Source organism: Accipiter gentilis, chromosome 24 (genome assembly GCF_929443795.1).
Source record: "Accipiter gentilis chromosome 24, bAccGen1.1, whole genome shotgun sequence".
NCBI lineage: Eukaryota > Metazoa > Chordata > Aves > Accipitriformes > Accipitridae > Astur > Astur gentilis.
Genome location: NC_064903.1, coordinates 7,851,655 through 7,877,518, shown reverse-complemented (window position 1 = coordinate 7,877,518; position 25,864 = coordinate 7,851,655). Strand labels below are relative to the sequence as shown.

Genomic DNA, 25,864 nt, shown 5'->3' with positions numbered 1-25,864 from the left:
GTATTAAAAATAAAGCAACTACGGTAAACTTAACTCTATGGTACCATTCTTAAAACACTGATGCAAGAGATGCAGTTTGTGACTTTAGCTCCCTGTGCTGGCCAGTTGGGGACTGAATTTCAGAGCAGCGTGTAATGTGATCCTTTAATATTGAGCACTTGATTAATTTTCTAGGGCCAAAGAGTTCAGAAGCCCAGTACAATAAGACTCACTATACCCCAAGTATCACAACCAACCATCGAGCAAAACCTATTTATTAAGAACTGTTAAAAACCTGAACCAGAGGTAGTTTAGGAACTAATTTTGCTCAGATGTGGTTGTTCATAGGACACCGACAGAGCTAGGGCAACACAATCGTTCTGCCTGCACGACTTATCTGAAAGGGCACGTTCTGATCAACAGAAACCAGCTTCTGCCAAGGAAGATGCTGCCGTGCTAGTGGCTCTTCCGTTGACATCAGAAATAAGTTAAGCCCACAAACATTTCCCTGCCTGGCAATTGCTTTAGTTCTTTTAAAAAAATTCTGTTTCTGTAGGATCCTTAAAGGAAACCAAACCCTTCATGCTTCAGGCCATGAAATTAACAGCTCTCCAGCTAGCAACAGGACAAAACTTTGTTTCTATCTGTTCCCTACCTGCCTATTGGAAGGATTCATGAAGCAGTTGGTCCTTTAGCAGATGCTGGACCCATGCTTGGATCTAATCAACAAAGAAAGATCAACTAATTCAGATGTAAATGTGTGAACAGCTTAGAAGCAAAAGTTTGTTTTCCCACCGACATTCAGATCCAGGCATGCCGACAATCCCGTTGGAAAAGTTCTTGGAAGTGGCACGCGTGTCTACTGACAAACAAAGCTTTATAAACACCATAGTCAACTTTATTTTCCATACACATATTCTGCTTTCAGCGTATTTGTACAGTCATTTCAAGATTTAGAGAATTGTATACACCACTCTTCATGCTACCAAAACCTTAAAGTGCTGGCTGAATTTTTGACTTCTGTTGAAGCCCAAAATAATAGCTTATATGTATATATCAAATATATACGTATGTGCATCTAGGAAATTGCCACATTTTACTAAAATAACCTAGCAAAAGTGATGCAAAATACTTGGATCTGCAATCTGAGCATGAAACCATAGATTGAATCCATCTGCTGGCAGCAGAGAAGCAACACACTCTGACAAGCAGGTGTTATTCAGAAATTGCCAGTCTCAAAATAATTCACCGTTTACCACTCTGGCAGGGAAATCAGGTATTGTGAGAGCAAAGGTACAACACAAAAGACCAAGACAACCAAAACCAAAGCCCATGGTCCAACTCAGCAGCATTAAATTACGCTCTTAAAAAAAGACAACTTGGTTCAAGAGCCTATTTGCAATACAAAAATCAGTTTTGTCAGATTCAGGTAAAGCTTATCTTTGGTCACAGTGAGGACAAGAATAATTGAATGTACAGGTATTTCTCAAACATCAAAACTCTATAGAAATCTCCCTTTCCTGAATATATAGCTATTGTGAGTTTCTTAAACATCAGTGTTGACTCCTTTGTGCATGTGAATTATTGAAGGTGCTCTCCCTACAACATAGATACAGGCTCAGTGCACAAAGAGATTAAATGTTAAAGAAGCTTTAGTAAACACTTGCCACATCAGACAGAAACTTTGTGTGCCGTCAGTAGCTCTCTGCAGACCCGGCAGCTCTTGCGCTGTCCCACAGTTGGAAATCAGGGTTTACTAGCTGCAAAAGGTTTTTACCAAGATGGACCAAAGAGGTTGAAAGAGCAAGAGGCTTCTTTCATCCCATCAACATAAACCTGATGGGAATGAAGCAGAATACAACCACAAATGACGAGCTTCTATTTTGGTACAGTTTAGATATGGAACACAGAACTGCAAAAGGTATGGCATTAACAAAGAAAGCATCTTCAAACAAGGCAGACGCTCTTATTCCTTTGGAAGTCCCTTTCTTCACTATATATATTCACTTCAGCTTTGTGATCAGCATTCCTCATACTAGAAATTTTGTGCTCTTACACTATTCAACTGTTGTTTGGGAGAGCAATAATTAGGAGGTTAAAAGCAGCTTAATCCTACCAAAACAGACCAGTTTTATACCTTCAGTTGCATTCCCAGATCACAGCTTTTCAGTGACCCTGTTAACCCACAAAAGCTGTCCAAAGGAACTGCAGGAATCTCTGAACAAGCTGTGTTCTTAGTAACTCTTTGAGAGGTCTCAAAATACTCTTGAGCCTCACATGGACCCGTGCTGAAACATTGTGTAATTTCTTTTACGTGCACAGAATCAAAGCTGAGACAAACTGCAGGCAGTGAAATTCCAGCCTCCTGCCCTCATTTCGTAATTGAGCGCAGAACAAAAGGGAAAAGTCAAACAAAACAGCACAGGATGCATTTCCTTTAGCAGACTGTTGGCTTTTCCGAGTTGTGAAAGTTCTCCAGGACTGAACCTTATCTTAGTGAATAAAAGACATTAAAGACATCACGCTAGCGCAAAGCTATTTAACGTACATTAGTAGTCAAACTTCTCCATACTGATGTTAAACAAATTCATTTACTAGAAGAATCAGATGTTCTTCTCGTATTATGTTAGTTTATTAGTGAGATCAGGTACTACCTTTACATTCAGAAGGAATAGGAAATTCAGACTGATTCACAAGAACAAGCTGCTAATGAAGAAAGACAACAGCCATATGCCAAGTTCCCAGTAGAAATCTGTTAAGAGCTTGGTATTCGTTTTCCCATAGCACATACAGTCCCTTTCGACATAGCATTCACACCTTTAATTATGGTTTTAGGTTTAGCATTATCCGAGATAAGCTGTATGCAACTAGAAATTTTCTTGTATAAAAAGATAAAGAACAGAAATAAAGTTTCATAGATGCCTTCTTTACTCAAAATAATCACATTTCTCATGTGGACACGCATCAGCCCTACTCAATTCTACGGTCCTCAGAACACTTACTTTCTCTAAAATCGTACAATAGCTTCAAGTAATTCTGCAACTCATCTTCAGACTCATGGCACGTTATTCTGTCGTGAATTGTTTTTTAAATTTTTTTTAAAATAAACTATGAATTAATTTGTTTTTCTTCTTTTTAAAGAGGCAGATCAGGGAGGCTGGGAAAAGAAGGGCAGGAAAGGCAGCAACAGAGACGGAATTAAGAGATTATACAGACTGATAGCCAGTACGACTTTTTCTTCTTCCAATGATGTAAGATATAAAGACAAGAATGATAAGGAAGCCAAGCACCATTCCCACTGCGATGGGAATAAGAAAGTTCAGGTCAGAATCAGCAAAGCATTCTTCGGCTGCAGAAAGAAGAAAAACAAAAAAAGCAAGGGAGAATAAATTAGTAAAGGAAATCGAGCATTAGAAACCAAAGCAAACAAGGAGCAAACAGACATTTTTGAGAACTTACACTGTATTAGATACAATAATGCGTCTAAAGTCAAATCAGTATTGAGTAAAGAATTGATAGAAAGACTGATTTCTTTAAACATATATACTACACACATAATTTGTATTGGTAATGTACTTCTGATGTGTACATTTACTGAAAATGACGACAGCTGAGATACATATGCTGAAAGCACTGAATGGAAAACACTGAAAGACTCTCTCTTTGGGTGGTTAACTTTATTTATTTTCAGTCCAAATACAAGATAAGGGTTATCAGTTTCAGCTGAGAACTACGCAGACCTTACTGAAATCAACACAGGAGAAATAAAAAAAATAATAAAAAAAAAAGACACAGCTGTAATGCTACAGTAGTTTTTAACATACAGGTTGTAAGATATGCGACGAACTCCTTGCAGATACAAACACTCATGCAGGGATGAGCAAACACCACTGGGAAGTGAATTCAAATTCAGTGATACACCTTAGACATGGAGGCAGGGCTTGGCATTCCTCCCGTTTGTAAAGAGAGCAGAGCTCCGCCTGCGTGGTGCCGAGATGAGATGTTTAGTAAGATACCATACGATGTCTGTGTACTGCTTCAACACTGCAAGGGTGCTTGACTTACATGCTTTTAATAAAGCAGAGCTCCTTATAAAACTTTTTTGCTTGAGTTTCTATTAGAACAGAGTTAAGTGTCATGCACGCATTCAGTGCTTTATCAAAAGTTAGCTACTGTTTTAAGTGAATATTTAAACCATTTGAACCTCTAACTGCATCAGCCTTAATCATGGGAAATTTACTGTCTTGATTTAGCTCACTACAGTCCAGTAGACGCTTGCCACCACCCCTTCACAAAAGGCTACACAAAGCCTTTGGCTACGAGGAAAGAAAACAACACAGGGAGGTTCAGCACCTGAAAACACTAAACTCGGACAATCTGAATGCACCTACTGCCAAGCAGAGCAACACTTGGGAAGGAAAAAAAAAAAGAAGGAAATATGTACCTTATGCAGTGAGCTATTTCAAAATATTCTGACTACTGACAAGCGTCTTAAAAAGAGAACCACATTTGATGTTTAGTCATCTTTGTTCATTGAACATTAACGTACACAATTTAACTACTACATGCTGGATAATGGGTCATTAATACTAAACATAAATGAATTTGCTAAGGATGGAAGGTGCCCAACAGCTACAGAAATTCCCTTTCTCTCTTCTTTAAAGGAAGGAGATCACTGCAATACACATCACACTATGGCACCTTTACAAGGAATTTCCAGGATAAAAAGAGTTTAAAGTTTCACACCAGGAACATTCCATGCTTTACCTCTCTCCAGTTTGCTACTGTTGTTGGCACACATCTATCTATATATTGTTACTGTACATTGGTTACAAGCTTCAGAGAAGTGTCTTCAAATGCAGAACCTGGTAACTGTACAGCACGACAAGCAGACTCCACATTCAGGCCAGGAAGAATAGCTTTTTCGACATATTTGGTTGAATGCGTCTCCATTCAAAATAATCAGAAATTTTGGCCCCCAACATTTTTAGCCCCAGTATAAAAGGTATCCTCTGTTTTAATTCCGATCATGAGATGCAACCGATAGCCCAAATTTATGTGTTTTTATTGGTATATGCTATACAAGAGAACACCGCAGTAAATTTAAAAATAAAATTTAAAAAAAAAGGCGTTCATTGGAAAAGCTTCTTTTGCATACTTTTAGCATGGCATCTTTTAGCTAGAAGATCAGAAATCTTTGTATCTTTGAGCACAATTGTAATATTTAGTAAAATGTATATAAGGCACAGTCAGTAGTAATCAAAACAAACCGCAGTCTATGACAGATTATACACATTAATATTCAACATCCACAAGCACACACAAGTTAAATGCCGTTTCCACAGACCAGAACACAACTATTTTTAGTCACATACCACTGCATGTCTTCAATATTTTTAAACTAAAAGTGTAGTATTTTGGAAGAACTGAAATTAATTCACTGATTGATTATGAACTAGAACGTATTTTAAGTTGTTAGGGTCAAACATAAACCATGACAATACATCCTGTAACATTTCTTAACCAGGTTTGTTTTTAACAAACTGTTTGCCTGACTTGGCAAGCAAGCCATCTTTTTGAGTTCAGATTTTAATTTTTTTTTTATTAATAAAAAGTTAAGCTTTCCCATTTTAAAACTACTCGTATCCAGCATTACAGTGTTTCTTGTAACCAACAAATTAAGTCAGTAAGTACTAGGACAACTAATCCTCCCAAAGCTGCTCCTACTGCTATAGGTACAATGAAGCTGTCTACCTCTGGGATGCAGTCTTCAGCTGAACAGAAAGAGGGCACGTTTGAAAAATAATTGCATTTAAATAGAAGTATTTAACACTAATCTCCCTGTAATTATTTAAAAGTCTTATGCCTTTCTGCAACAGGACATCAGACAGTTATCCACAAAACCCTGACCTCCCCCTGTCCCCAAAATATGATAGCAATAGTTTTCCTCACCAAACATCGTAACTGACTCGTCAGTCCATCATACACTTCCTTGACAAGCACGTATCTGTGTATTACTGTAGATTTACCATTATTGTACACCACAGAATCCAGTCTTCCAGTGTCTAGATACTGCAAGTCTCCAGGAGAGACAATACTGGAGATAGAATTACAGTAAAACCAGTAACATTTTGACAAAAAAAAAAACCCAAAAAACCAACGTCTTTACACTTACTACAGGACAGCAGTAACTCCTGCTTGTTCCATTTTGTCGCAGACTCTTGCAGACTGACTTGTACTGATAATTTGACAGAAATTTGATGCCTGCAGTCCCGCTGTAGTTTAAATTCACTTTGACTGATTTACATCCTTAGGAACACCCCGTTAAGCTCTTTAACGAGAGCCTATCAAAATACTTCTGTTTTTAGTCACAGTACAAAAAGCTTCAGCTGACTTCAGCTTGCACTTCAGAAAGGTGCTAACATTATTTTGACTTTGTGTAGCAGATAAGAAGGTAGCTTTAATGTAATCATTATGTAAGCAGTGCAGGCTAGAATCAAGAAGAAAGGGTAAAGGATCAGACCACACTTTTTCCTCTTATCTTGTGAGCTCCGTGGTCATATGACAAGGCCAGAAAGAGGTATGATAAAGGGAAGGCTAGCGTCTCTCTTGATGCAGAATAGTATAGAGTAGTAGTGTTACCCAAAGAACTGTCAGCACAGACACAATCAACACAGCTTCTACCATAGAAGATGAAACTACTAACCAATTCCCAGATGGCTCCCTAATGCTTTCCCACTTTTGCTGAATGCAGAGACCGATTTTATTTTCCAGGACTGCAAGAAGAAACCAAACTGTTCACAGCTATACACCAATTTAAGATGGCAAGCAAAATCAATCATAAAGCTATCTTGTCTAGATGAAGCTATAATTGACAAAAAAGTTTACAAGCAAATTTCTAATGGTGACCAGATGTAGTGTCTCAATTGTCTTCTGCTAGTGGACTGTGTACCCAAGCACACATCAGCATGTGCTGCAAAACAAAGCTTTAAGACACAGACAACAGAGGACGCTTCAAGGAGCATCTTCACCAGCCATGTAACAGAATCTGGGATGTAGACTAATTGAAGTTGACCTTACTCATTTAGTTTATTTTCTTTAAATAAAGACAGTACAAGATGTCTGTTTTCAAATCAGTTAAAAAATGTGAACAAGTTTCCTTAAGAAATAGAACAATCTTTATTATTTAGAGCACATGTTGAACAGGTTGACAGTTCCCTACGGAGCAATACATAGAGGAAAACTAGTGGTTTTATAACATCAGGCAGCCAGGTGAAACTTAGATGTTTTTTGAACCAGTTATCTGCACGTCAGTCTGGGAGTACATTAATCTCTGAGCCAACATACTTGCAAATGAAGATTAAGTTGCAGGTTTTTGCAAAGATGGTTCTAGTATTGTTGAATTTTGGGAACAGTTTGCACTCATCTTCTATCCTGTCACTTGGAAACCATGCACAGTCCAAAAAATTTACACAGTCAGATCAATACAGTGTGGTAACTACTCCTTAACAGAAATGCATGTGTAGCTGGTGCCACTGAACATCAGTCACAAAAGTGCTAAAAATCTAGATGAACTTCTGCATTTGAGGATATATTAATATGAAAGTCATTAGATCCACTTTTTTTTTTAATTAAAATGGAAAGTCTTGAAGCCTATTTCAGGATTAAAATTATAGTAGTTCTCCACTTTCATTAAAATGAATTTCAGTAACTGATGCAAGATTCAAGCTGTAGACTACAAGCTCTAGTAAGCATTATCCACCCATACTTGTTTCCTTGGCAAAAGTAAACCGTTTTTACAAAAAAAAATATTACTGAAAGAAGTGTATTTTATGATTTGTATACAAACATGCCACAGACATTTCTACAACCCTAGAAAACACTAATAAAACACTACACCAGCTTTGATGCAGGTTAAACTCATTCTAAAGAGGGAAACAACCTTATGTTCATTAAATAACTAGTTTAGGCAGCTCATGTTATGACATATGCAAAAAAAGCCACACTTACCTAAAAGTCCAAAAGACTTTTTTTTTTTCCCCCATGCAGTAAAAACTATGTATTACAGCACAAGTAGGCCAGAGAAAAGTTGTGCAGCAAGGGTTAGTCTCTACAGAGCCGCAGTTTAAGAACAGTCCAGTTGCACTGCATTTTTTTTAAGCTAGTTAATCCTTTCCATACAGCAAGGAAAAACAGGTGTTGTGGGCCCATCTCAGACTTGTTTGGCTTTTGCATTCTTAACATTAATAAATGCTACATAGCAAACAAACACAAACTACATTAAACATTCAGAATGCCAATGGCGGGCAGTTATAATGTGAATTTTGATTGGCAGAGAACCATTCAAGATGAAGATTTAGACAGCTCAAGCTGCAACAGCAGATACTGGCTCATTAAATGAAAGCATCTTTAAACAATAGTCATTCAAAGCAACAAGACAGACCAGTTCTGTGCAGAGTATGATATAAAGTTAAGTGCACTTTAAAGTTCTGGAATATTTAGAAAGGTTATTCCCTTTAAACTGATGCCAGCAAAATGCTTGCATTAATTTAGCAGAACTCTGCCTCAGTTGAGTATTTTAGATGATTGCCAAGGTATAATAAGTGATGAAGAATTCAGTGCCTAACAGTAATATATTTTTTTCTAATGCATTTGGAAACAGCACTGAAGTCTTCCTATATATCCACCATTTGGCAAGTATAGGTTACTCATTTTGTTTGTACAGCCAGGGTATAGGAATGATTCCTGAAACTACACCAAGGCAGGAGTAAACTACTCAAGTTCTGGTAAAGCTAAGTAAGTTACTGCTGCCATTTCAAAAGATCACTTAATCACCAGCCTAAAGTTCAATTCTATGAAAAACGAAGTTGTTACTGGGCATTGTACAATCCTTGTTAAACACTATACGAGTCAACATAGTGACTAATGCTGCCAGCTTAACCCACAATTATGACAACAACTAAGGAACGCAGAGGAGAAGCAAGTACAAATTCTATGCTATTCTGGGAGTTGCCCAATGCACATCAGTTTAGAATGTGTTCTTGTTTCAGGCTACAATTTGTAAAAAGCAGAAATAAATCGTCAACACTTCAGGGTTTTTGCAAGATAAAATCCTTAGCCTAGCAATTCTTCCAGTATTTGACATCTTCAAAACAGCTATGAAACCCACGTCGTCTTCTTAGAGCAGGAAAACTAAAAACGTAGTTCTGCTTCATCTGAGAGAAACATTCCCTCTTTGTTTCTGAACTCCAATTAGCTGTGGCTAGTAATTACTCTTAAGTTTTGGGTCTTTTTTGGACTTCAGAACTTGCACTTGCTTTGTTTAGAGTGAAATCAGAACAGGAATCACATTTAGATTCACAAAGTTTGATATCCAGCATAGCTTTTTCTTCTGCCAATTATGTAAGCAACCACTATAATGGCAATCAAGCCAGCAAGTGCAGCACCAACTACAATTGGGATTAGAATGCTGTCATCATCCAGCGAACACTCCTGGGCTGTAGATGAGAAAAAGGTTGCAATAAGGAATAAATAAAGACAGAATACTTGCCAAGTGTGGTATAAAAATCTGTGTTCCTTAATATGGTGTTAAAAAAAAGTGAAGTATTATTACAACTTTAAACTAAGAGAGAAAGAACTGAAGAGGTCTCATGGGTATATCTAGCTTATAGTAAGCATTATAATCACTTGGAATGTTTGATAAACTATAGTACATTAACAATGTACAAGTTCTCATGTGCACAGGATCTGTACTAGACAAGCCATTCTTCTACTTTTAAGACAGAACCAGGCTTATTTCATTCTTAAGGCAAGTCTGGTGCTTTTACTCATTAAGAATAAAGTGACCTAGATTTGGTATCAAGAACCTATCCAGAATGGATACGTGTTACAGAGAAATGAAATAACTATAATTAGAAGAAGCTATCTGCAGCTTGAACTAGAGTGAAATGGGACCGTAACACTTTAGAAGGTATTATGATAAATACTGTTTACCCTGCATACATTTGGGGAGTTAACTTACCTCTGCCAAAAAAAAAGTTCAAAAATCCGTACCCAATCTATTTGTCTACAGATTAGTCTAGTCTAATAAGACTGTGCTGCAAGTATTATCATTAAGTACAAAGACCAGGTTACACTAAAGATCGAAGTCATTTAAGCCATTCCAGTTTTCCCCAGACAAGACCAGGATAATGCAGTAAAACATTTTAGGATCTTTCTTTAGGTCTGGATATTCCAAGATTGCTTCTGAAAGAAGTTCTGTCAGTTCATTTTTTCCCCAACACTCCTATACCTTAGACTGACAGGTAAAAAGAAATGAAACACCTAACGGTATCACCGAAGTCCACTTCTACTAAAGTTTTGTCCCATTTTCTTATATATTTGAGCTACAACAAGCTGTATGTCAAGATGATGTCAGATAACTTCTAACCTATTCTGCAAGGCAACACTTAAGTCCGTCTTCAGTGTCTCTAGCTTCTTCAAGTTTTGTGAAGGAGTACCAACATACCCAGCAGACATTTTTTTAAGTGAGAACAAAGCTTTCCTTGAACTTGAATGTCAGTCTCATAACTTCTCTTCACTTCGTGTGAAAAAAACCACAAAACAAAACCAAAAAACCAACACCCCCCCCAACAAAAAACAATGGAACAAGAGCTTCAAAAATAAAGCGCTTGTGCCGAACACTGGTGCTTTTTAGCTGGTAAGAATTTTGCAAGCATTGCAAGAATTAACAAAAAAAACCCCCTCTTACCTGTAGAGAACTTATTTGCCTTCACAAGGAATGGCTGAATCCATAGATTAAAAGTATGTACTTGAAAATCTTCATTAATCTCAAGAGTTTGCTCTTTTCGGCACATATAAGAACTACCAAGGTAAGCATCCCACTTGCTGAAATTGTTGTTATCTGCATTTGAAATGACTAAACAAAGGGGAGGGGGAAAAAAAAAAAAAAAAAAAAAGACAGGAATTTGTATGCCCACTTTAAATGCAAGAGAGTTGCCAATACAGTCATAAGACTAAGGAGCTGAATCTAGATAGGCCAAGTTTTCAACACTGACTACTCCAAAAAACAGGGTAGTCTGAAGCATGATTGACCTGCTTAACCAATAGTCAGGCACTGAAGTTATTTGAGTACTTAGCAGTAACCTATCCTCCATCCAGACATGACGTTAGGCTTTCCTTGTACCTCCACTCATCCCAACATTGCAGAGTTGTGAGCATTTTAGCTTTAATGCCCTTTTAACTGCAGTAGCTGTGACAAGCAACTTCAAAAAAACCCCAACAAACATACTTTTGATTTTGAAAAAAGCATGCTTTTGGTTTTGAAGGACTGATCTCTTTTCCCAGTGAGAATTAAGTAGAAGTGGTTGGAAGATACAGCAACATCTTCAATCAAAGAAGACAACAGCTGGTTTCAGAAAAACAAAAAACTTCAGTTGGTACAACTGTCATTTCACACCTCAAAAAACTGTTACTGAAAACAGTTAAAGAAGCCCTCTTAATTTAAACACATTTATCACAAAGTAAGAGACTCCATTAGCAGAAGTTTCACGAAAAGAGAATGATCCCCCACTGCTGTTTAAAGTACCTCTTATAGCCATTTCTGCTTATTACTTTTGCTCCTACCAACTTAAAGACTTAAAGTAGGAAGTAACAGTAAGCATGACCAGCACTGAAAAAGTCACAATTATTTGATTAATACAGGCATTGAATAAAAGCTTACACTTGCTTTAAAAGCAGATACTATTTCTTACCAGAACCATTCAGACGGTTGAGCAGTGTAACATTCACCTCTTTCAGATAAAATTTTTGTACACTTGCACTTGTATTTTTCTGTTTAAGAAGCAAGAACCAACTGTCAGTGTGCAATTCCGCATTTTTAACTTTAATAACACATGCTTTACAAAGGCTAACACATTTACCACAGTCTTACATTTTCTGTAATTTTAACCCAATTCTCCATTTGTCTTGCGGCAGTCATCTAGCCAGTTCCACTTCCTATGTGGGAACAGCCTACCACCAGCAAGTGACAGAAGGATTTTACTATGAAGGATCATCATGCAATACTGTTAAAGTGGCAACTTAGTTTAAAATGAAAGAAGTTACTTACAACAACAAATGTGAAACTGATCAATGTGCTATTTCCGTCATTCAGTTTCAGAGTAGCTGTTGTGTTACCACATGTACCATCTGCGCTAGTTGTCTTTGGATTGATGTTGATCAGAAGAGGCTGAAATACAGACAGAATCACATCGAAGACATTCAGCTGCCATTCGGAATCCATTGTTTCATTCAGTAGCAGTCTTAGGCTAGAAGAGCTTGTCATGAAGATGACAGCAGGAAGATTGAGCCTGGCTACTACCGAACCAAGGCTACCTGAGTTAAGTTTACATGCTGGTAATACTGACGCAAACAAATTGCCCAGTGAAGCCTTATTTTGTTGACCTAATACAACAGGTTAGCTTTGGCTCCCTCTGTGGGGAAAGACACTATCTGCAGGGACCAACAGCTTTAAAAGCTAGGAAAGTTCCAGGCTTTTAATAATGTTAGAGGTACTCCTAGTAACAAGTTGCCCTGAATCCACGTAAGGTTTTGAAGCTAGATGTTATGCTACAAAACTATTCTGATGTCAGAGAGGTGCTACGTACAATACTTAGAAGCAGTTCTGGACAGCCAACAGAGTACAAAGCAAATAGCCTGCACTCACATTTCCTACCAAATAACTACAGCAACCTTTCTACTCTTCCAAAATAGAAGAGAAGCACCTTGTCGCGGGAAACATTCAGCTGCAGCCCCACAGTAGCCAGAAGACAAGTTTTGTTTCCACTTTTGAGAGAATAGTTTCCTGTGTCTGGATTCTCCACAGGTTTGGGAGCAGTGGTCGGAGCAGGTGATAAAGTGGTGGTAGATGCAGTAGTTACATTGGCAATAGTAGGCGGAACAGTAGGTGCAGAAGTAGGCGTGTCAGCACGACATCTAGACTCTGAAAAGAAATTTTAACCACCATTTCAGTGCTGAAATTTTATTAAAGTCTTATGACTCGGAGGTCAGTTCAATACAGATACCAATTTCTCTGTTGAAATCTAGGCTCACTAGGAGTCTGCTTAGCACCAAGTCAGAAGTCTCACACTCAGCACTATGGCACAGTATTTCAAACAATTTATAGCTACCATTTATTCTCAGAAATTCCGTGAGGCCCACAGTTTTAAATCCATGTAGCATATGCAGTACTACTTACCTCTGACACACAGAAGTGAAACACAGGGACAAAGACAGCTAAGTGGTTACAGAAGTGTGGTATGTATTCGCTGTAGACAAAGTAAGCAACCCTATGTAGCAGGGCGATGTGCTCATCTCATTTTGAGTAGTTGAGATACGAGATGAGACAACAGGCCCTGAACTATTTAAATGAAAAAGCAGAGGCTACTACTGAAAATGGAAGGCAGTCTTTTTAAAAACTTGAAGCTCAAATGATCTCAGCCAGCAACAGTAGTTCTGGAGTGCGTATTTTTAATACGCCAATTACTGGAATACACAATTTATTAGACTACCACCTTGGCACGGGAACAATCTACACGACTATCTACTGCTAAATCTGTTCTACTAATCTATTTTCCAGGAACAAAGAAAGACATACTAAAGGATATTTACATGAGTATTATTCAACACAGCACATCTTAGAACTGGTGGATTTTTTTTATTATGGGACTTTGCTCCCTGCACTGAGGTGCAATACAAAAAAAAGCTCATTCACAAATTGAAATGCTCACCTTTTTTACTGATTGTGCCATTCTGAACAAAAGCCTGCACAGTAACATTCCAGAAAATCTGCGTTACGTTCTCTGCTTCAACAAAGTCAGTATTATGACAGACGAAGACGTTATTCAGTTGAACTGGATGCATAATATCCTTTACAACAATAGTAATTGGTCCTAGAAATAAGCACAAATATTTTTAAGGCCTCATGAACTACAAGAACATTTATAGGTAGCATTATGTTTTATGTAATTCCATAAGACAAAGAGTAAGAAATAATTAAGTTTGACATTCCTAACCTCTCTTGAATGTTTTACCTATGTGTCCTGACCTGAAGTGCTAAGTAATGTGGAGAAATAACCAAGCTTCCAGAACTATACAAGCCATTAGAAAGGTGAACCCTTTTACTTAAGTTTTTATTTAAGGAAAAAAAAAAATCCTATTACTAGTAGGTATTAGTACACAGAATGCCTAACACTGTATTGCTTTGCTAGGTGGAAGGTCAAGTAGGGCACAGTAAAATTAATCTTCTGTATGCCTGCTGTCTACTAGCAGCACCTCACTGATCAAGGCCATTCAAATAGTTAATCTTCCCCTTCTGCTCTGCTTAAAAGAATTATATGCTCTGTGAAGCTAACCAGTCTGTATTCTTATCCAGTAGGCAGGTATGACGAACAATAGTTAGGGAGTATATGGCATAGAACTCATTAGGTACATTACTAGTCCTTCTAACTTTGAAAAAGCCAACAAAGGTCAGGTACAGGAGATCTGACACTGGTGGCAGAGATTGTTTTGCAATTAGGATTCTGCACTGAACTTTACCTTTTCTTTTAGCATCAGGAAATACAGAAGTATCATTGGTGTTGTAGGTAAAAGTGATGAAGTCCCCCTGGTAAGTTTCATTAGTTTTTGTAAAGTTAATGCTCCAAGAGTGACCTTCTCCAAACTGTACTGCCAGAAGCGCAGCTTGTGTGTCATTGCCACAGACGCTTCCATTGTGTGTCACACTGGATGACAAATGCAACGTTGTGTTTTTCTAGAAGAGAATGGTAATTTTAAATGTTTTCACAAATAGCAGTTCTTCCCCATGACAACATTATAAACCTGCTTGAGTTAGACGGAACCTTGCACAAGGTTAGCGAGATTATTTTAGGTTATTCTACAAAATTATGAAAAAGGCTCCCTGACATCTGAATTAGAAAGGAGCCATATCAGATTCAAGTGCAAAAGTACAAATCTAACTTAGCTGTAAATCTTGACTGTGCTGAGCTGCAATTTACATTTACTATTTGGGCTAAGAACATTACTACACCAATACACAAAAACCATCAAGCGTGACCAGTGTGCCATTTAAGTAAGTGCAATGGGGCACTTTCAGTTATTTGTATTATTGAGAACTTCTCCTTTGTTTTAAAATGAATATTTAGGAATAGTCTTAACAACTGACTTAACAACAACAAAAAAAGTAAAAACCCAAACATCCTAGGTAAAAGAGTACACTTAAACTCTTACCCCAGACAAAAACACAGCTCTCAACAAAAGTTACCTCCAAATACTTACGTAATCGCTAGTGTTTGTTTCATATTTTATCAAGAATCTCATCATCCATTTCGCATACAGGCACGTAGCATTAGAGGCATCCTTTACGTCTACTTCCACTGCATAGGACTGGAAAAAGCCTATAACATATGATTATTAGCTATTAAGACATTGCTTTTACTTCATTTTCTAGAGCCACTTAAGAGGACAGCTCATTACAAAGTAGTAAATTATTTCAGGACTGGATTCAATTTGCCAGCCACTGAAAGAGTAGCTAGATTTGCAAAAAGTATTAAAACTAGGAAGAACATTGTGAAGTTATTAAAACTAGATAAAAAATTGGGAGAATTTATAGTCCTTTTACCTGACAAAGGCTAATAATCTAAATGAGCGTTAGCTTTCGGGTGACAAACAGAGTAAACTCAAGTGCACGAACACAGCACTTAAAGAACGTACAGCTTGCAGACCAGGGTCTTCCCCTTATCTGTTTCATCAGTGATATGACTCAAGCTGACCTCTGAGAGATGAGATCGGGGTGCCTGCATCGCATTTCTGCCATTTCTGGCTCACAAGGCAGGGACGTTGAAGTCCCTTTACGTTTTTAGGCAACTTTTTATAGTTGTCGGATTGTTAACCCAGTGAATCTCCGCAGAGGCGTTCCCCACCCCGACCAGTTTGGCTGCCGCCGCTGTGACCGCTGGCCCCCACGGCTCTGCCCGGCCTCTACTGAGGAGGCCTGACGCGATCCACCCCCCCCCCCCCGCCCCAGCTCACCCACCTCCTGGAAGCCCAACTCCGGGAGACCACCCCGACGGCCGGGCCCCTCACTGAAACACACGCACCACCCTCCCGGCTCCCACCCGTCCCTGGGAAAGGCGCCGGACCGGACCGGACCGTCTCTCCACCCCACCCCACACACCCCCCCCCCCGGGCCCGACGCGGCCATCCCGTCAGCACCACCGGTAACGGGGTCCCGCTAGGCCAGCGCGACGCGCCTCACAGCCCCCCCCCCCCCGCTCCCCTCCTGCGGGTGACAGGGCGGCGGCGGCGGGGGGGGGGGGGGAGGGAGGCATCAGCTCGGCGCCGCCTCTGCTTCGGGGGAACCCGCTGCCGCCGCCGCCGGCGGGCTGAGGCGGCCCCGGCCCCGCGCGCGCCCGACCGTTGCCCGACGCCGCGTCACGTGCGCGGGGGAGGGAAGGGGGGAGGGGAGCCCGCGGAGACACCTGCCACCACCGCCTCCTCCTCCCCCCCCCCCCCGCCGCCTCCGCCCGTAGGCCCAGCGCCCACCCGCGGGCGTGGGGACGGCCGCCGCCCCGCTCACCGGAGGTACCGAGGAGGAGGAGAAGGAGGAGGAGGAGGAAGGGGAGGCAGGAGGCGCGCGGCTCCATGCCGCCGGCGGCGGGCGCAGGGGCGCCGAGAAGCAGCGAGTGGCGAGCGGCCGAGGCGAGCGGGCCCGATAAAAACCTCGCCATCGGTCATGTGAGGGGAGGGGCGGCGCCGGCCGCGCGCCGCCAATCGCCGCGCCGGTGCTCGATTCGATGGCTCGCGGACAGGACGCTCGCCGCGTACCGCCTCGGGCGGGCGGTGGTTCGGTGGGGCTCCGCAGGCCCAGCGGGGCCTGGCGGGGGAGCGGCGGCGTCCGCCTGCCCCTGACCTGTGCGGGCACTGCAGGGTTACCGGCGGCTTGCCTTGGCCCTCGGCAGCCTTCGCTGCCTCCACTGGGGCCGCTGTAGGTTGAGAAGAGAAAGCCGAGCAGAGGTATGCGTTAAAAGAAGTGTAATACAGAGCCTTTCACTGCCAAAAATAAAGAATGAAGATATTCTCCGTGCTCACCATAAATAAAAAGGGGGAGAAATGGGCTAAACTGACCTAAGTATTCAAGTGGGTGGTGCAGGAGCGGCAGAGCACTGCAGGGGGTGACGGCGCGGGGTCAGGGGGTGGGCAGGCCTGTCCTGGCAAAATGGCGGCCTGAGGTGTTCTGCCGGTGTCCCTCCCGGCTGACACGACTGTCGTCGTTGTCCGTCGTCCCGCGTCGCCCTGGGCCGACCGGGGATGGTCTCGGCCTCTCGGGGGGGCCTGTGCCTCCGCCGTGACTGGGAAGAAACCTTTCCAGTCATGGCCTCCGTGAAGCAGGGAGGGGGAATGGCACCAGCACCGAGAACCGGGACGCTTTGCTGCGTTTTGGCTGGTGCTGGAATGCAAAACATGGGGCAGAAAGAAGGTGGGAGAAAGGAGCTGCCTGGTGCGAATGAGGGAGGAAAGAGCCAGTGGGCTGGAGCTGGGGAGAAGACAGGAGTGGATGGGAAACCTGGTGGATCTGAGACTGGAAGGACGTATAAAATGTGATGGACGTTGGGTCGCAGCCTGGAGAGTATTGATTGGGGGGGTGGAGGGGGAAAGGCTGGCTTGGCAAAGAAAGGGGAGATGGGGAAAAGAGATTGAGGCTGGGAGACAGCAAGGAAAATGGCAGGCAGATGCTCAGCTGCCTGAGGAGGCAGGAGCTCTAGCCTCAGCAAGGAAGGGCCCTCCTGGAATAACGTATTGCTGTTTCTGATGCTGTGGGAGAACCGCAAATAGTATTTTGAACAATCGGATGCTAAGAGACATGCCCAGTCATGGGGGGGAAGAAAATGAAAGCGCTTGAGGAAGACAATAAAACACATTGACCTGATATAATGAGACAGTGGGATTGAAGATGGTGTCAATAAGAAAGCAGTTATGAAGTCTTGAGGAAGTTGAAATAATGGAATATATGATTAAATGTCAGTTAAATACTCTCAGTTGTATACTTGCAATACCATACTTTTCCAAAGTCAGGACCACCACTGAAACCAGCGCATCGTACAAATGGGGGTTCCACACACAAATGCTTGCGTGGTCAAACGCGTTCACCGCTTCTTTGCATTTCTTTTTGTGCTTAATAACAGCACCTAGAACCAACTTAGAATACATACTACATACCTGCATATGCATCTGTCTAAGCATCGTTGCATGTGAATATCAAAATACATGTCATTCCAAAATACTTAGAAAGGATGATTTTTTTTCTTCAGCCTTTGGGCTTAATTTACTGAAAACTTACCCAAAGAAATAAAATTTATATTTAATAACTGAGCCAGCACTTGCTGTAGGCTGTGGGGCAGCGTCCAGTAACAGCAGCACAGACGAAATAATGAATTCTGGAAGCAGCAAGTCTTTTGTCTTTCTCAGCTCCACTGCAAAGAATGGGGCATTTCAGTGGCTAGGGAGAGTCCTGCTGCTGGGGCTTTTACATTTCTGCAGGCCTCGCTGTTTTAGTACAAAGTCCTGTTTTTAAAAAGTGATCTCCTGGGGAGTTAGGAGCAATTACATTAAGAAGATTTGACTATTAGGAGAGAGACATTGAATTAGGCTTTAATTAATTGGAGGAGAAGAAAATGATGGGTATGTTCCAGGCAGTTTGTGTGGTAGAATGTCACCTTTTGTATCAGCTGGAACATTTACTTCAGGACCTGTGGCTTTATGTATAAACACCAGTATGTTCCAACACCCCCCTTGTTCTGAGTGAAGAGTCCTGAATATTTTGATCTCTTGCTTGCACATAGGATATAGACTGTAAAATGACTAGATGTTCTGCAGACATAAAAGGAAGACTGATTGTGTCCTTTATGCCAATTTAGTGAAGCTTGAAATCAAATGGTAGCTATCATAACCAGCAAATCTGTTTCTGTTTAATAACACAGAATAAAAGTAGCAACTGGTGTGGGATTAAAAGAACCGTATGGTTTATATAATTTAGCATAATGAAAAATATATTGTTTTGCACCAGAAATATCATCATTAATAGCAGAACACAGATTAATCTCTCTCTTTGTTTGCACCTGGTTGCTTTGCCCTCCCTGTATCTCCGTCCCTGCCATATAACTGCCTTCTGTGGGCACTGTGTGGTATTACATCATTTTACCGTGATCTTAGCAGGTGCACTTTTTATTCAGAGGTTTACTTCTTGCTTTGTGTATGTCATGGTTTAACCCCAGTCACGAACTAAGCACCATGCAGCTGCTCATTCACCCCCCCGCCCCACGCAGGGGGATGGAGGAGAGAATTGGGGAAAAAAGTAAAACTTGTGGGTTGAGATAAGAACGGAAAGGAAGAAAATAATAATGATAATAACAATAATAAAATGAGAATAATAATAATAAAAGGATTGGAATATACAAAACAAGTGATGCACAAGGCAATTGCTCACCACTCGCCAACCGATGCCCAGTTAGTGTCTGAGCAGCGATCCACCCCCAGGCCAACTCCCCCCAGTTCATATACTGGACATGGTGTCACACGGTATGGAATACCCCTTTGGTCAGTTGGCGTCAAGCTGTCCTGGCTGTGTCCCCTCCCAACTTCTTGTGCCCCTCCAGCCTTCTTACTGCCTGGGCATGAGAAGCTGATAAATCCCTGACCTAGCATAAACACTACTTAGCAGCAACTGAAAACATCAGTGTGTTATCAACATTCTTCTCATACTGAACCCAAAACATAACACTATACCAGCTGCTAGGAAGAAAATTAAGTCTATCCCAATGAAAACCAAGACACTGTATCAGTCAAGATAAATGAGAGGACAGTTCCTCCCTTGGAGCTGTGGAAACACCATGTATGGACTAATCCTGCTTTCGGTTAAGTCAATGCCAAACTGGCTGTAGGAGTAGCTTAATAGAAGGATGAAGTTGTATGAATTCAGAGACTGTGAACTTGTGGTTTATTTTGATTGTCACTGAATATCACAAGGAGAGACTGATGCGCCTGTGGTGTGTGTACGTCAAGGCTGACCCTACTGACAATGTGGGAAACGATGAGGTGGCCACGAAAGCTGCCCAAAGGGTTTTCTGCCCTTGCGTGGAGTCCTTGGGGAGACCAAAGGATCAAATTCACCTGCAGGGAGTTAGTACGTGCACCTTGCATTCATGTACGGGATGAAGTTTGCCCAGCAAAGCCTACGTGCTCCAGCCATCTGAATGTGTTAAAAGCTTGTTAAAAACAATGTACTTTTGCATTAGCACAGTGATAGTCTCCTCTTGCCCAGGCAACTGACAGAAGCTTGGTTTTGGCACTATTCTCCCTAAATAGAAAATTTTTGGGCAGTTCCCAAAGCCTGTCTCCTGTTTATAGCTCTGGAGGGAGCAAAATGAAACTCCATTCCTCTCTCGTTTAACAAATCCTCCAGCTTTCCTTAGAAAAAAAATTTAGTGGTTAGGGTCAGATGTTGTCCGATTCCTCTTAAATTCCATGGAAAGCTATTATATTCAGCACTCGTAGGATTCAGCCTGTAAGAGACTTCCACTGCATCTTATTTATCATGAGTAATTTCTTTGTTGATTGTGGCAGTCTTAAAGAATGGTAAAATTTATGCAAAAGACCAAATTCATACAATCAGGTGTTTTCCTTTAATGATAGGAGTGTGAATGATTGTTACCATGATGCAGAGAAAACACCTTACCCTTTTGCTTATTAGAGAGAAATGGTTTTGCATTTGGCATGATTTTGGGAGCCACTGATGGATGGCAAGCTGATCCTGGTTTTCTAAGACATTCCTTATGTTTATTGCTGGATGTGAAAATGAGGACTGTAATGCTTCTGCATGGCATTACATTTTTACTGCATGTTATCCTTAGTCTGATGTCAGTAATTTTAAGACGGTATTGACGTGTACTGAGAACAAATATGCAAAACCTTATGATTTCTTTTTAAAGCTTTGGTTCATAAAGGAATATAAATTCATGCCCAATTTCAAATGTATAACCTGTTCTGTGACTTTCATTCACATCATATTCCTGATGTCCAGCGTATGCTTAATCCTTTGCGAATCCTCTAGCAGTTTCAGCTGGTTAGATATTATATCTGTAATCAAACTTTTCTTAACCCTGGGACTTGCAAAAATTGACGGATGTGTGTGGTCAGAAGCTAAGTGTCCAGTGTTTAATGAAGCACTGAGTAGCTTAATGTTTCTGATCTCTGGTGCAGAAGACACAGACTGTGATAAAAGAAGAACGAGATAATACCTAGGACATGCAGTAATCACTACTTTATTCTAATGTCTTTTATTCATTCTTTTAGATGTCTCTTTAAACAACAGGGCATTTTCTGTACCTGGAAACCAGGGACAAGATTATGGCAGAACCGATTACTCCTTTCCAGGAGGCAGAGGAAGGATTTGGTACCATTTCACATGGGAGGGATGGAAAGAGGAAGAGATTAATGCTGGCCAGAGAGGTCACAGATTCACTTAGCAGAGGGGGACGAACCAGAGGGACCCTCTTGGGGCTGTGCCAACAACTGTGAGCGTTACAGCTATTCACCGAAGTTTTCCTTCTCGTGCAGCCCCAGTCTGTAGCCTGGGGAATAAGGATTTGCTGTGATCCGGCCACCACGATGAAGACCGTGCTTTGTCCAGCACAGCGTGCCATCTGCAGCGCTTCAGCTGCGTATGCTGGCCTGCCCACTGGTAGAAAAGGGATGACTCCCGAGAGCTCTGCTGTGCCAGCTCTGAAAAAAATGGCTTATTATCTAAAACGAATTATCTAAGCGAAAGCTGTGGTTCGCTCTTGCTCCGAGCAGATGGCAGTGTTTCTGAGCTGTCGGGTTTCTGGAGGAGGTGGTGGTAGGAAACCAAACCATTAAATGCTGCTGCAGGAAACTGCTGAGTCAAGACCGGGGCAATCACGTGAAATGCCAAAAAAAGAAACCTGGTGGGGAGGTGAAGAGATCAGAGAGCAGGTTGCAGGAGGCCGCTGCAAAACTTCCTGCAAAACCACTCTGCGATTTCGTGTTGTGGCACAGCTGGAAAAACACATTCCCAGCTTCGCAGGAAGAAGCCGAGGCAGAGGCAGCGGTGTTTCGTCACAAGCCTGTTACACAAACATTAACTCATACACATGCAGCTTGGTTTATATACGCTGGCTGCCTGGGGAGGTGAAAGCGTGGCAGGAGCTGGGCTTCGGCATGGTGCTGGCACAGCCGGTGCTCCTTTGCTGTCCCACTGCCAGCATCCCCAGTGCTGCGGGATGCAGGGCGAGGTGGGGGCATTGGTGTGGGGTACCCCCTCTTGTGCTCAGAAGCATTTCCAGCTGCTGCTGGATGTGTACTGGAGCACTCAGCAGCTGGGTTAACATGTGGCAGCAGATGAGATTTATGCATTTTGTGAGTCATGCCAAACTACTTCCAGGCGTCGATCTGTTTAATGTGAAAAAAAATTGTTTGACTGACAACTCAACATATTCTTTCGGCTTGTAACAGCGAAGTAGAAAAATGTCAATACTCTCAATTTTGTGTTTTTATCAACATACATTGCTAACTTGCTAGAGATATATCTGTCAGCTTCAGGGCAGAAATTATTTTGTGAAAATGACTGGCTCTGCACATGAGGCACCTCCCACTTCCAGCTCTTACGAAAGATGTGTTGACTGTAACTTGTTCTGAAAAATTTCAGCAGGAAAGGAAGCTGTATCAAAAATACAAGGCTGGAAGGGAGACTAGTATTATACAGTCATTTTCATATTGGGATATTTGAACTGCGGGACTTCAGTGCTACAGGATCCCTTTGTGACCTAGAATAACATTAGATCCCTTTTACAGAGAGAACATCAGGGCAGGTGATATATGTAATAATGATAAATGTAATTAGTTTACAGTTTCCAGCTCTGACAGAGGTAGGAAACCAGGTCTGGCCAACCCTGAGCTAATGCCTGTTCACTGCATTGACCTGAGCAACAAAACTCTTCTGGGGACCGATCTCTCTCCAGGTTGAGGTTGCATGTCTGCTTCGTGCTTTTGGAACTAGGATTTGAAGCAGCAGCTGCTGCCGTAGGAATAAAAAGGCGGAAACTGAAGGGATATGCAGAGGGTGCCAGTTCTGCAAGCGGCAGATTCGCAGCCCTTTGGTTGCAGAACCAGTTCTCCAGAGGAGCGAGCCCTGGCCGCAGCCAACAAGCAAGCTTTACCTGCACGGTGAGAAGCTCCAGCTCACCTCCGCAGAGGCTGTATTTTGAAATCTTTGTTCCCATCTCATGCCTGAATGCTGTACCACCTTCCCAGCACGCACCTGGCAGAACTTGGTCTGCACGGTGTCTTGCCCAGCCTTTAGTGAAAATTAGTAGGGCAGCCTTGCTTTGAGCCTCCAGCTAGCACCAGTTGAAAGATTTTCTTGATATAGTTAAGGGACTGCTTTTGAAAAAGGTATGTTTTTGACCATGGTAACAAATTGTTCTCAGCTTTACTTCAAGCTTCAGAGACTACACAAGGGTAAACCAGAACATGCATTGTGGTAATTCCATATGAGGTTTGGTCTGGGAGGGGAAAAAAGCTACATACTAAGTGAACATCTTGCTAGTAATCTAGCACTGATATTTCACACTCTATTAAAACTATTTACCACTCCAAATGGTAAAAATAAATCCATTCCATATAACCTTAGATGCAATTTACTTGCATACTAGCCCCTCTTTATTTGCAAAGTCATGGTGATTAAGCTTTGCAAAGGCGTGCTGCAACCCTTGAGCCCTGCAGTGGCCTGGACATTATCAGAGTCTGATGCCTGACCCTCTGCATGCCTTAATTGCATAAAGCATCTAAACATTGGATCTACTGGAAAAGTGGTTACTGCAACTTCCTTATTACTGAAAATATCATTAGATGGAGCAGAACCTCTAGACATACACTTTTTGAAAAGAGAAGATTTTGTAGCAAAAGCAAGTTAAGATTACTTAGGTATTTTAACACAAGTACCTAGCGACATCCCCATTTGCCTCCAGCTCTAAAATACAGGTGTTTCAAGCTGACAACTGATTGTTTTAAGGAGTAAGCTAAAGAACTATCATCAATATTACAGAAGAAATTTGATAAACTATTCTTCTCTGTGAGTAGTCTTGTTTAGCACTAGTGGCTCAGCATTAGCAGCTAAAGTCGTTGAAGCCTTAGGCTGTGAGAGCTGATCAAGCGTCAACTTTTGATAAAACTAATGCTGCTAACAAAGAACTCAGTGGATACGAGCGGAATGAAGAAGATGAGGACCAAGGAGACCATTCCAGGAGAATGAGGTAACTTCAGAAGGCGGCCAGCCCAGCAACAGTGAAAACCAGTAAGAAATCAAGAGACCACCGACCAGAATTAAGTGATTGGACTTAGGGATCAGGTGATGGGTGGTAGGGGTATAACTGGGAGGTGTGAATTGGGGTGGGGGTCCCTCTCCAGAGGTACCCAGCTCAAGCTGTAACCAAAGAGCTAATACAAGACTAATTGGAAACCTTCACTTGGACTTGGCATTCTCAGCAGGATCCTAGGTTCAGACCCTGTTACAGTGGCTGGCGTGCGCAAATCTGTAACAATCAATAAAAATTTAGTATTTGCTGGATGTGAACTACTTTTCCTAAGCTTAAAGAAAGGGGTTTATCGACAGTGCTGCAATATCTTAGTGATTTCAAAAAATTAACTTTCAAAGTTATTTTGTTTATATCCTAATGCTTATGTCCCATAAGCACCAGCAAGGGAAATTGTAAGGGTCATTTTAAAGATGACCTTTTATCAGGAAACAGTTACTTAACCAGAACAGCCTGCTCCATTATAGGTGGTTCAACATCCATTACTCCTCTTTGCAGTTAACTCCGTATTTTACAAGATACCCTCTGCATAAAGTCCAATATCTTTCAACCCCTCAAGTTTTGAGGTGTTGATTTTGTAAATACCACAGTATGTCCACAAGCCCTTGCCTCTTTAAGGGGGTGGAGGGGAGGTAAATCCAAAGCTACCATCTTAAATTTGATTTGGCACCAGTTTCTCTGGAAATCAGGAGAAAGTACAGTAACATATATTGCACTTCATACAGTAACAGAAATTAAAAGTATTTACTGCTCTCTGGTATTTTTCTCTGAGTAGATTGATCTTCTATTTCCAAATACCAGTCTGCTTCTGTAGGATTTTTTTTTTTAAACATCAACATTCTGTAGGATTGTGGAGAACGTAGGAAGTACAAAATATTCTCTTTAAGGAGAAATTCTTAGTGGAAAAACCATCCCATGCATTTAGATGCCTCCAAGCTGTAAGAGAAAGGAAGCACCTGAGCACTATTAGAAAAAGACATTTACCATACCTATTTAAAACCACCATGCACTAGGAATGTTTTGCTATTACAGCAGCACTCTGCAAGGTCAGCCTGCCTGCAGCATATGCAAGCCTTCAACAGAGAGCAGTTTGGAGGATCAGCACTTGCTTTGCTACAGCTATCCGTGTTTCCAAACCACCCCTCCAGAGCTCAGAAAGTAAAATCAAAACACTCTGCCTCCCCACTCCACCAAGTCCTCAGAGCACCGGCACCAGGAAAGGCCAGGCTAAAGATACTCCTGACAAATTCTGCTCAGATTTAGTCCAGCAGTCCAAACAGCTGAAGAAAAATTAAGAAATGGCCCACTCAGCCATCATCAATAACAGGAGCAAGTTCCCTGTCTGGCCCTGTCCTTTGTACTTCAATAATTGTACCAGAGCCATTTAAAAAATTATTAACTGTACTGGGAGACAAGGAATAATCGTACAGCAGGAGAGTAGCCTCCTCTACCAGCAACAA

General features: G+C 41.5%; 2 protein-coding genes across 4 annotated transcripts in view; one reads left to right on the top strand and one right to left on the bottom strand.

Moving 5' to 3' along the window:
* Window positions 1-18,511, top strand: part of ZBTB33 (zinc finger and BTB domain containing 33) — a 74,172-nt gene extending 55,661 nt beyond the window's left edge. Inside the window, exon 3 of the transcript XR_007509504.1 lies at window positions 18,497-18,511. The gene's annotated coding sequence lies outside the window, so the exon portion shown is untranslated. The remainder of the gene's footprint in view (window positions 1-18,496) is intronic.
* On the bottom strand, window positions 872-16,767 carry LAMP2 (lysosomal associated membrane protein 2). Of its 3 annotated transcripts, none has more exons than XM_049828077.1 (9): window positions 16,595-16,767; window positions 15,295-15,413; window positions 14,557-14,770; window positions 13,749-13,910; window positions 12,744-12,961; window positions 12,089-12,208; window positions 11,733-11,811; window positions 10,730-10,897; window positions 872-3,328 (listed from the first exon to the last, which is right to left on the bottom strand). In XM_049828077.1, the coding sequence occupies exons 1-9, from the start codon at window positions 16,743-16,745 to the stop codon at window positions 3,186-3,188; spliced, it is 1,374 nt and encodes a 457-aa protein (XP_049684034.1). In that variant the 5' UTR covers window positions 16,746-16,767; the 3' UTR covers window positions 872-3,185. The 3 variants fall into 3 exon arrangements, with proteins under 3 accessions (XP_049684034.1, XP_049684036.1, XP_049684035.1); XM_049828079.1 differs by lacking the exon at window positions 16,595-16,767 and adding an exon at window positions 16,052-16,103; XM_049828078.1 differs by lacking the exon at window positions 872-3,328 and adding an exon at window positions 3,640-9,476 and having other exon boundaries at window positions 16,595-16,766.
* Window positions 18,512-25,864: the final 7,353 nt, after the last annotated feature.

Coding starts and splice junctions, on each gene's coding strand:
- LAMP2 (XM_049828077.1), bottom strand. CDS start 16,745: ATGGCGAGGTTTTTATCGGGCCCGCTCGCCTCGGCCGCTCGCCACTCG. Junction 14,771..15,294: donor AAACAAACACTAGCGATTAC/GTAAGTATTTGG, acceptor ATTCTCTTCTAG/AAAAACACAACGTTGCATTT. Junction 10,898..11,732: donor CAACCGTCTGAATGGTTCTG/GTAAGAAATAGT, acceptor CCCTTTGTTTAG/TCATTTCAAATGCAGATAAC.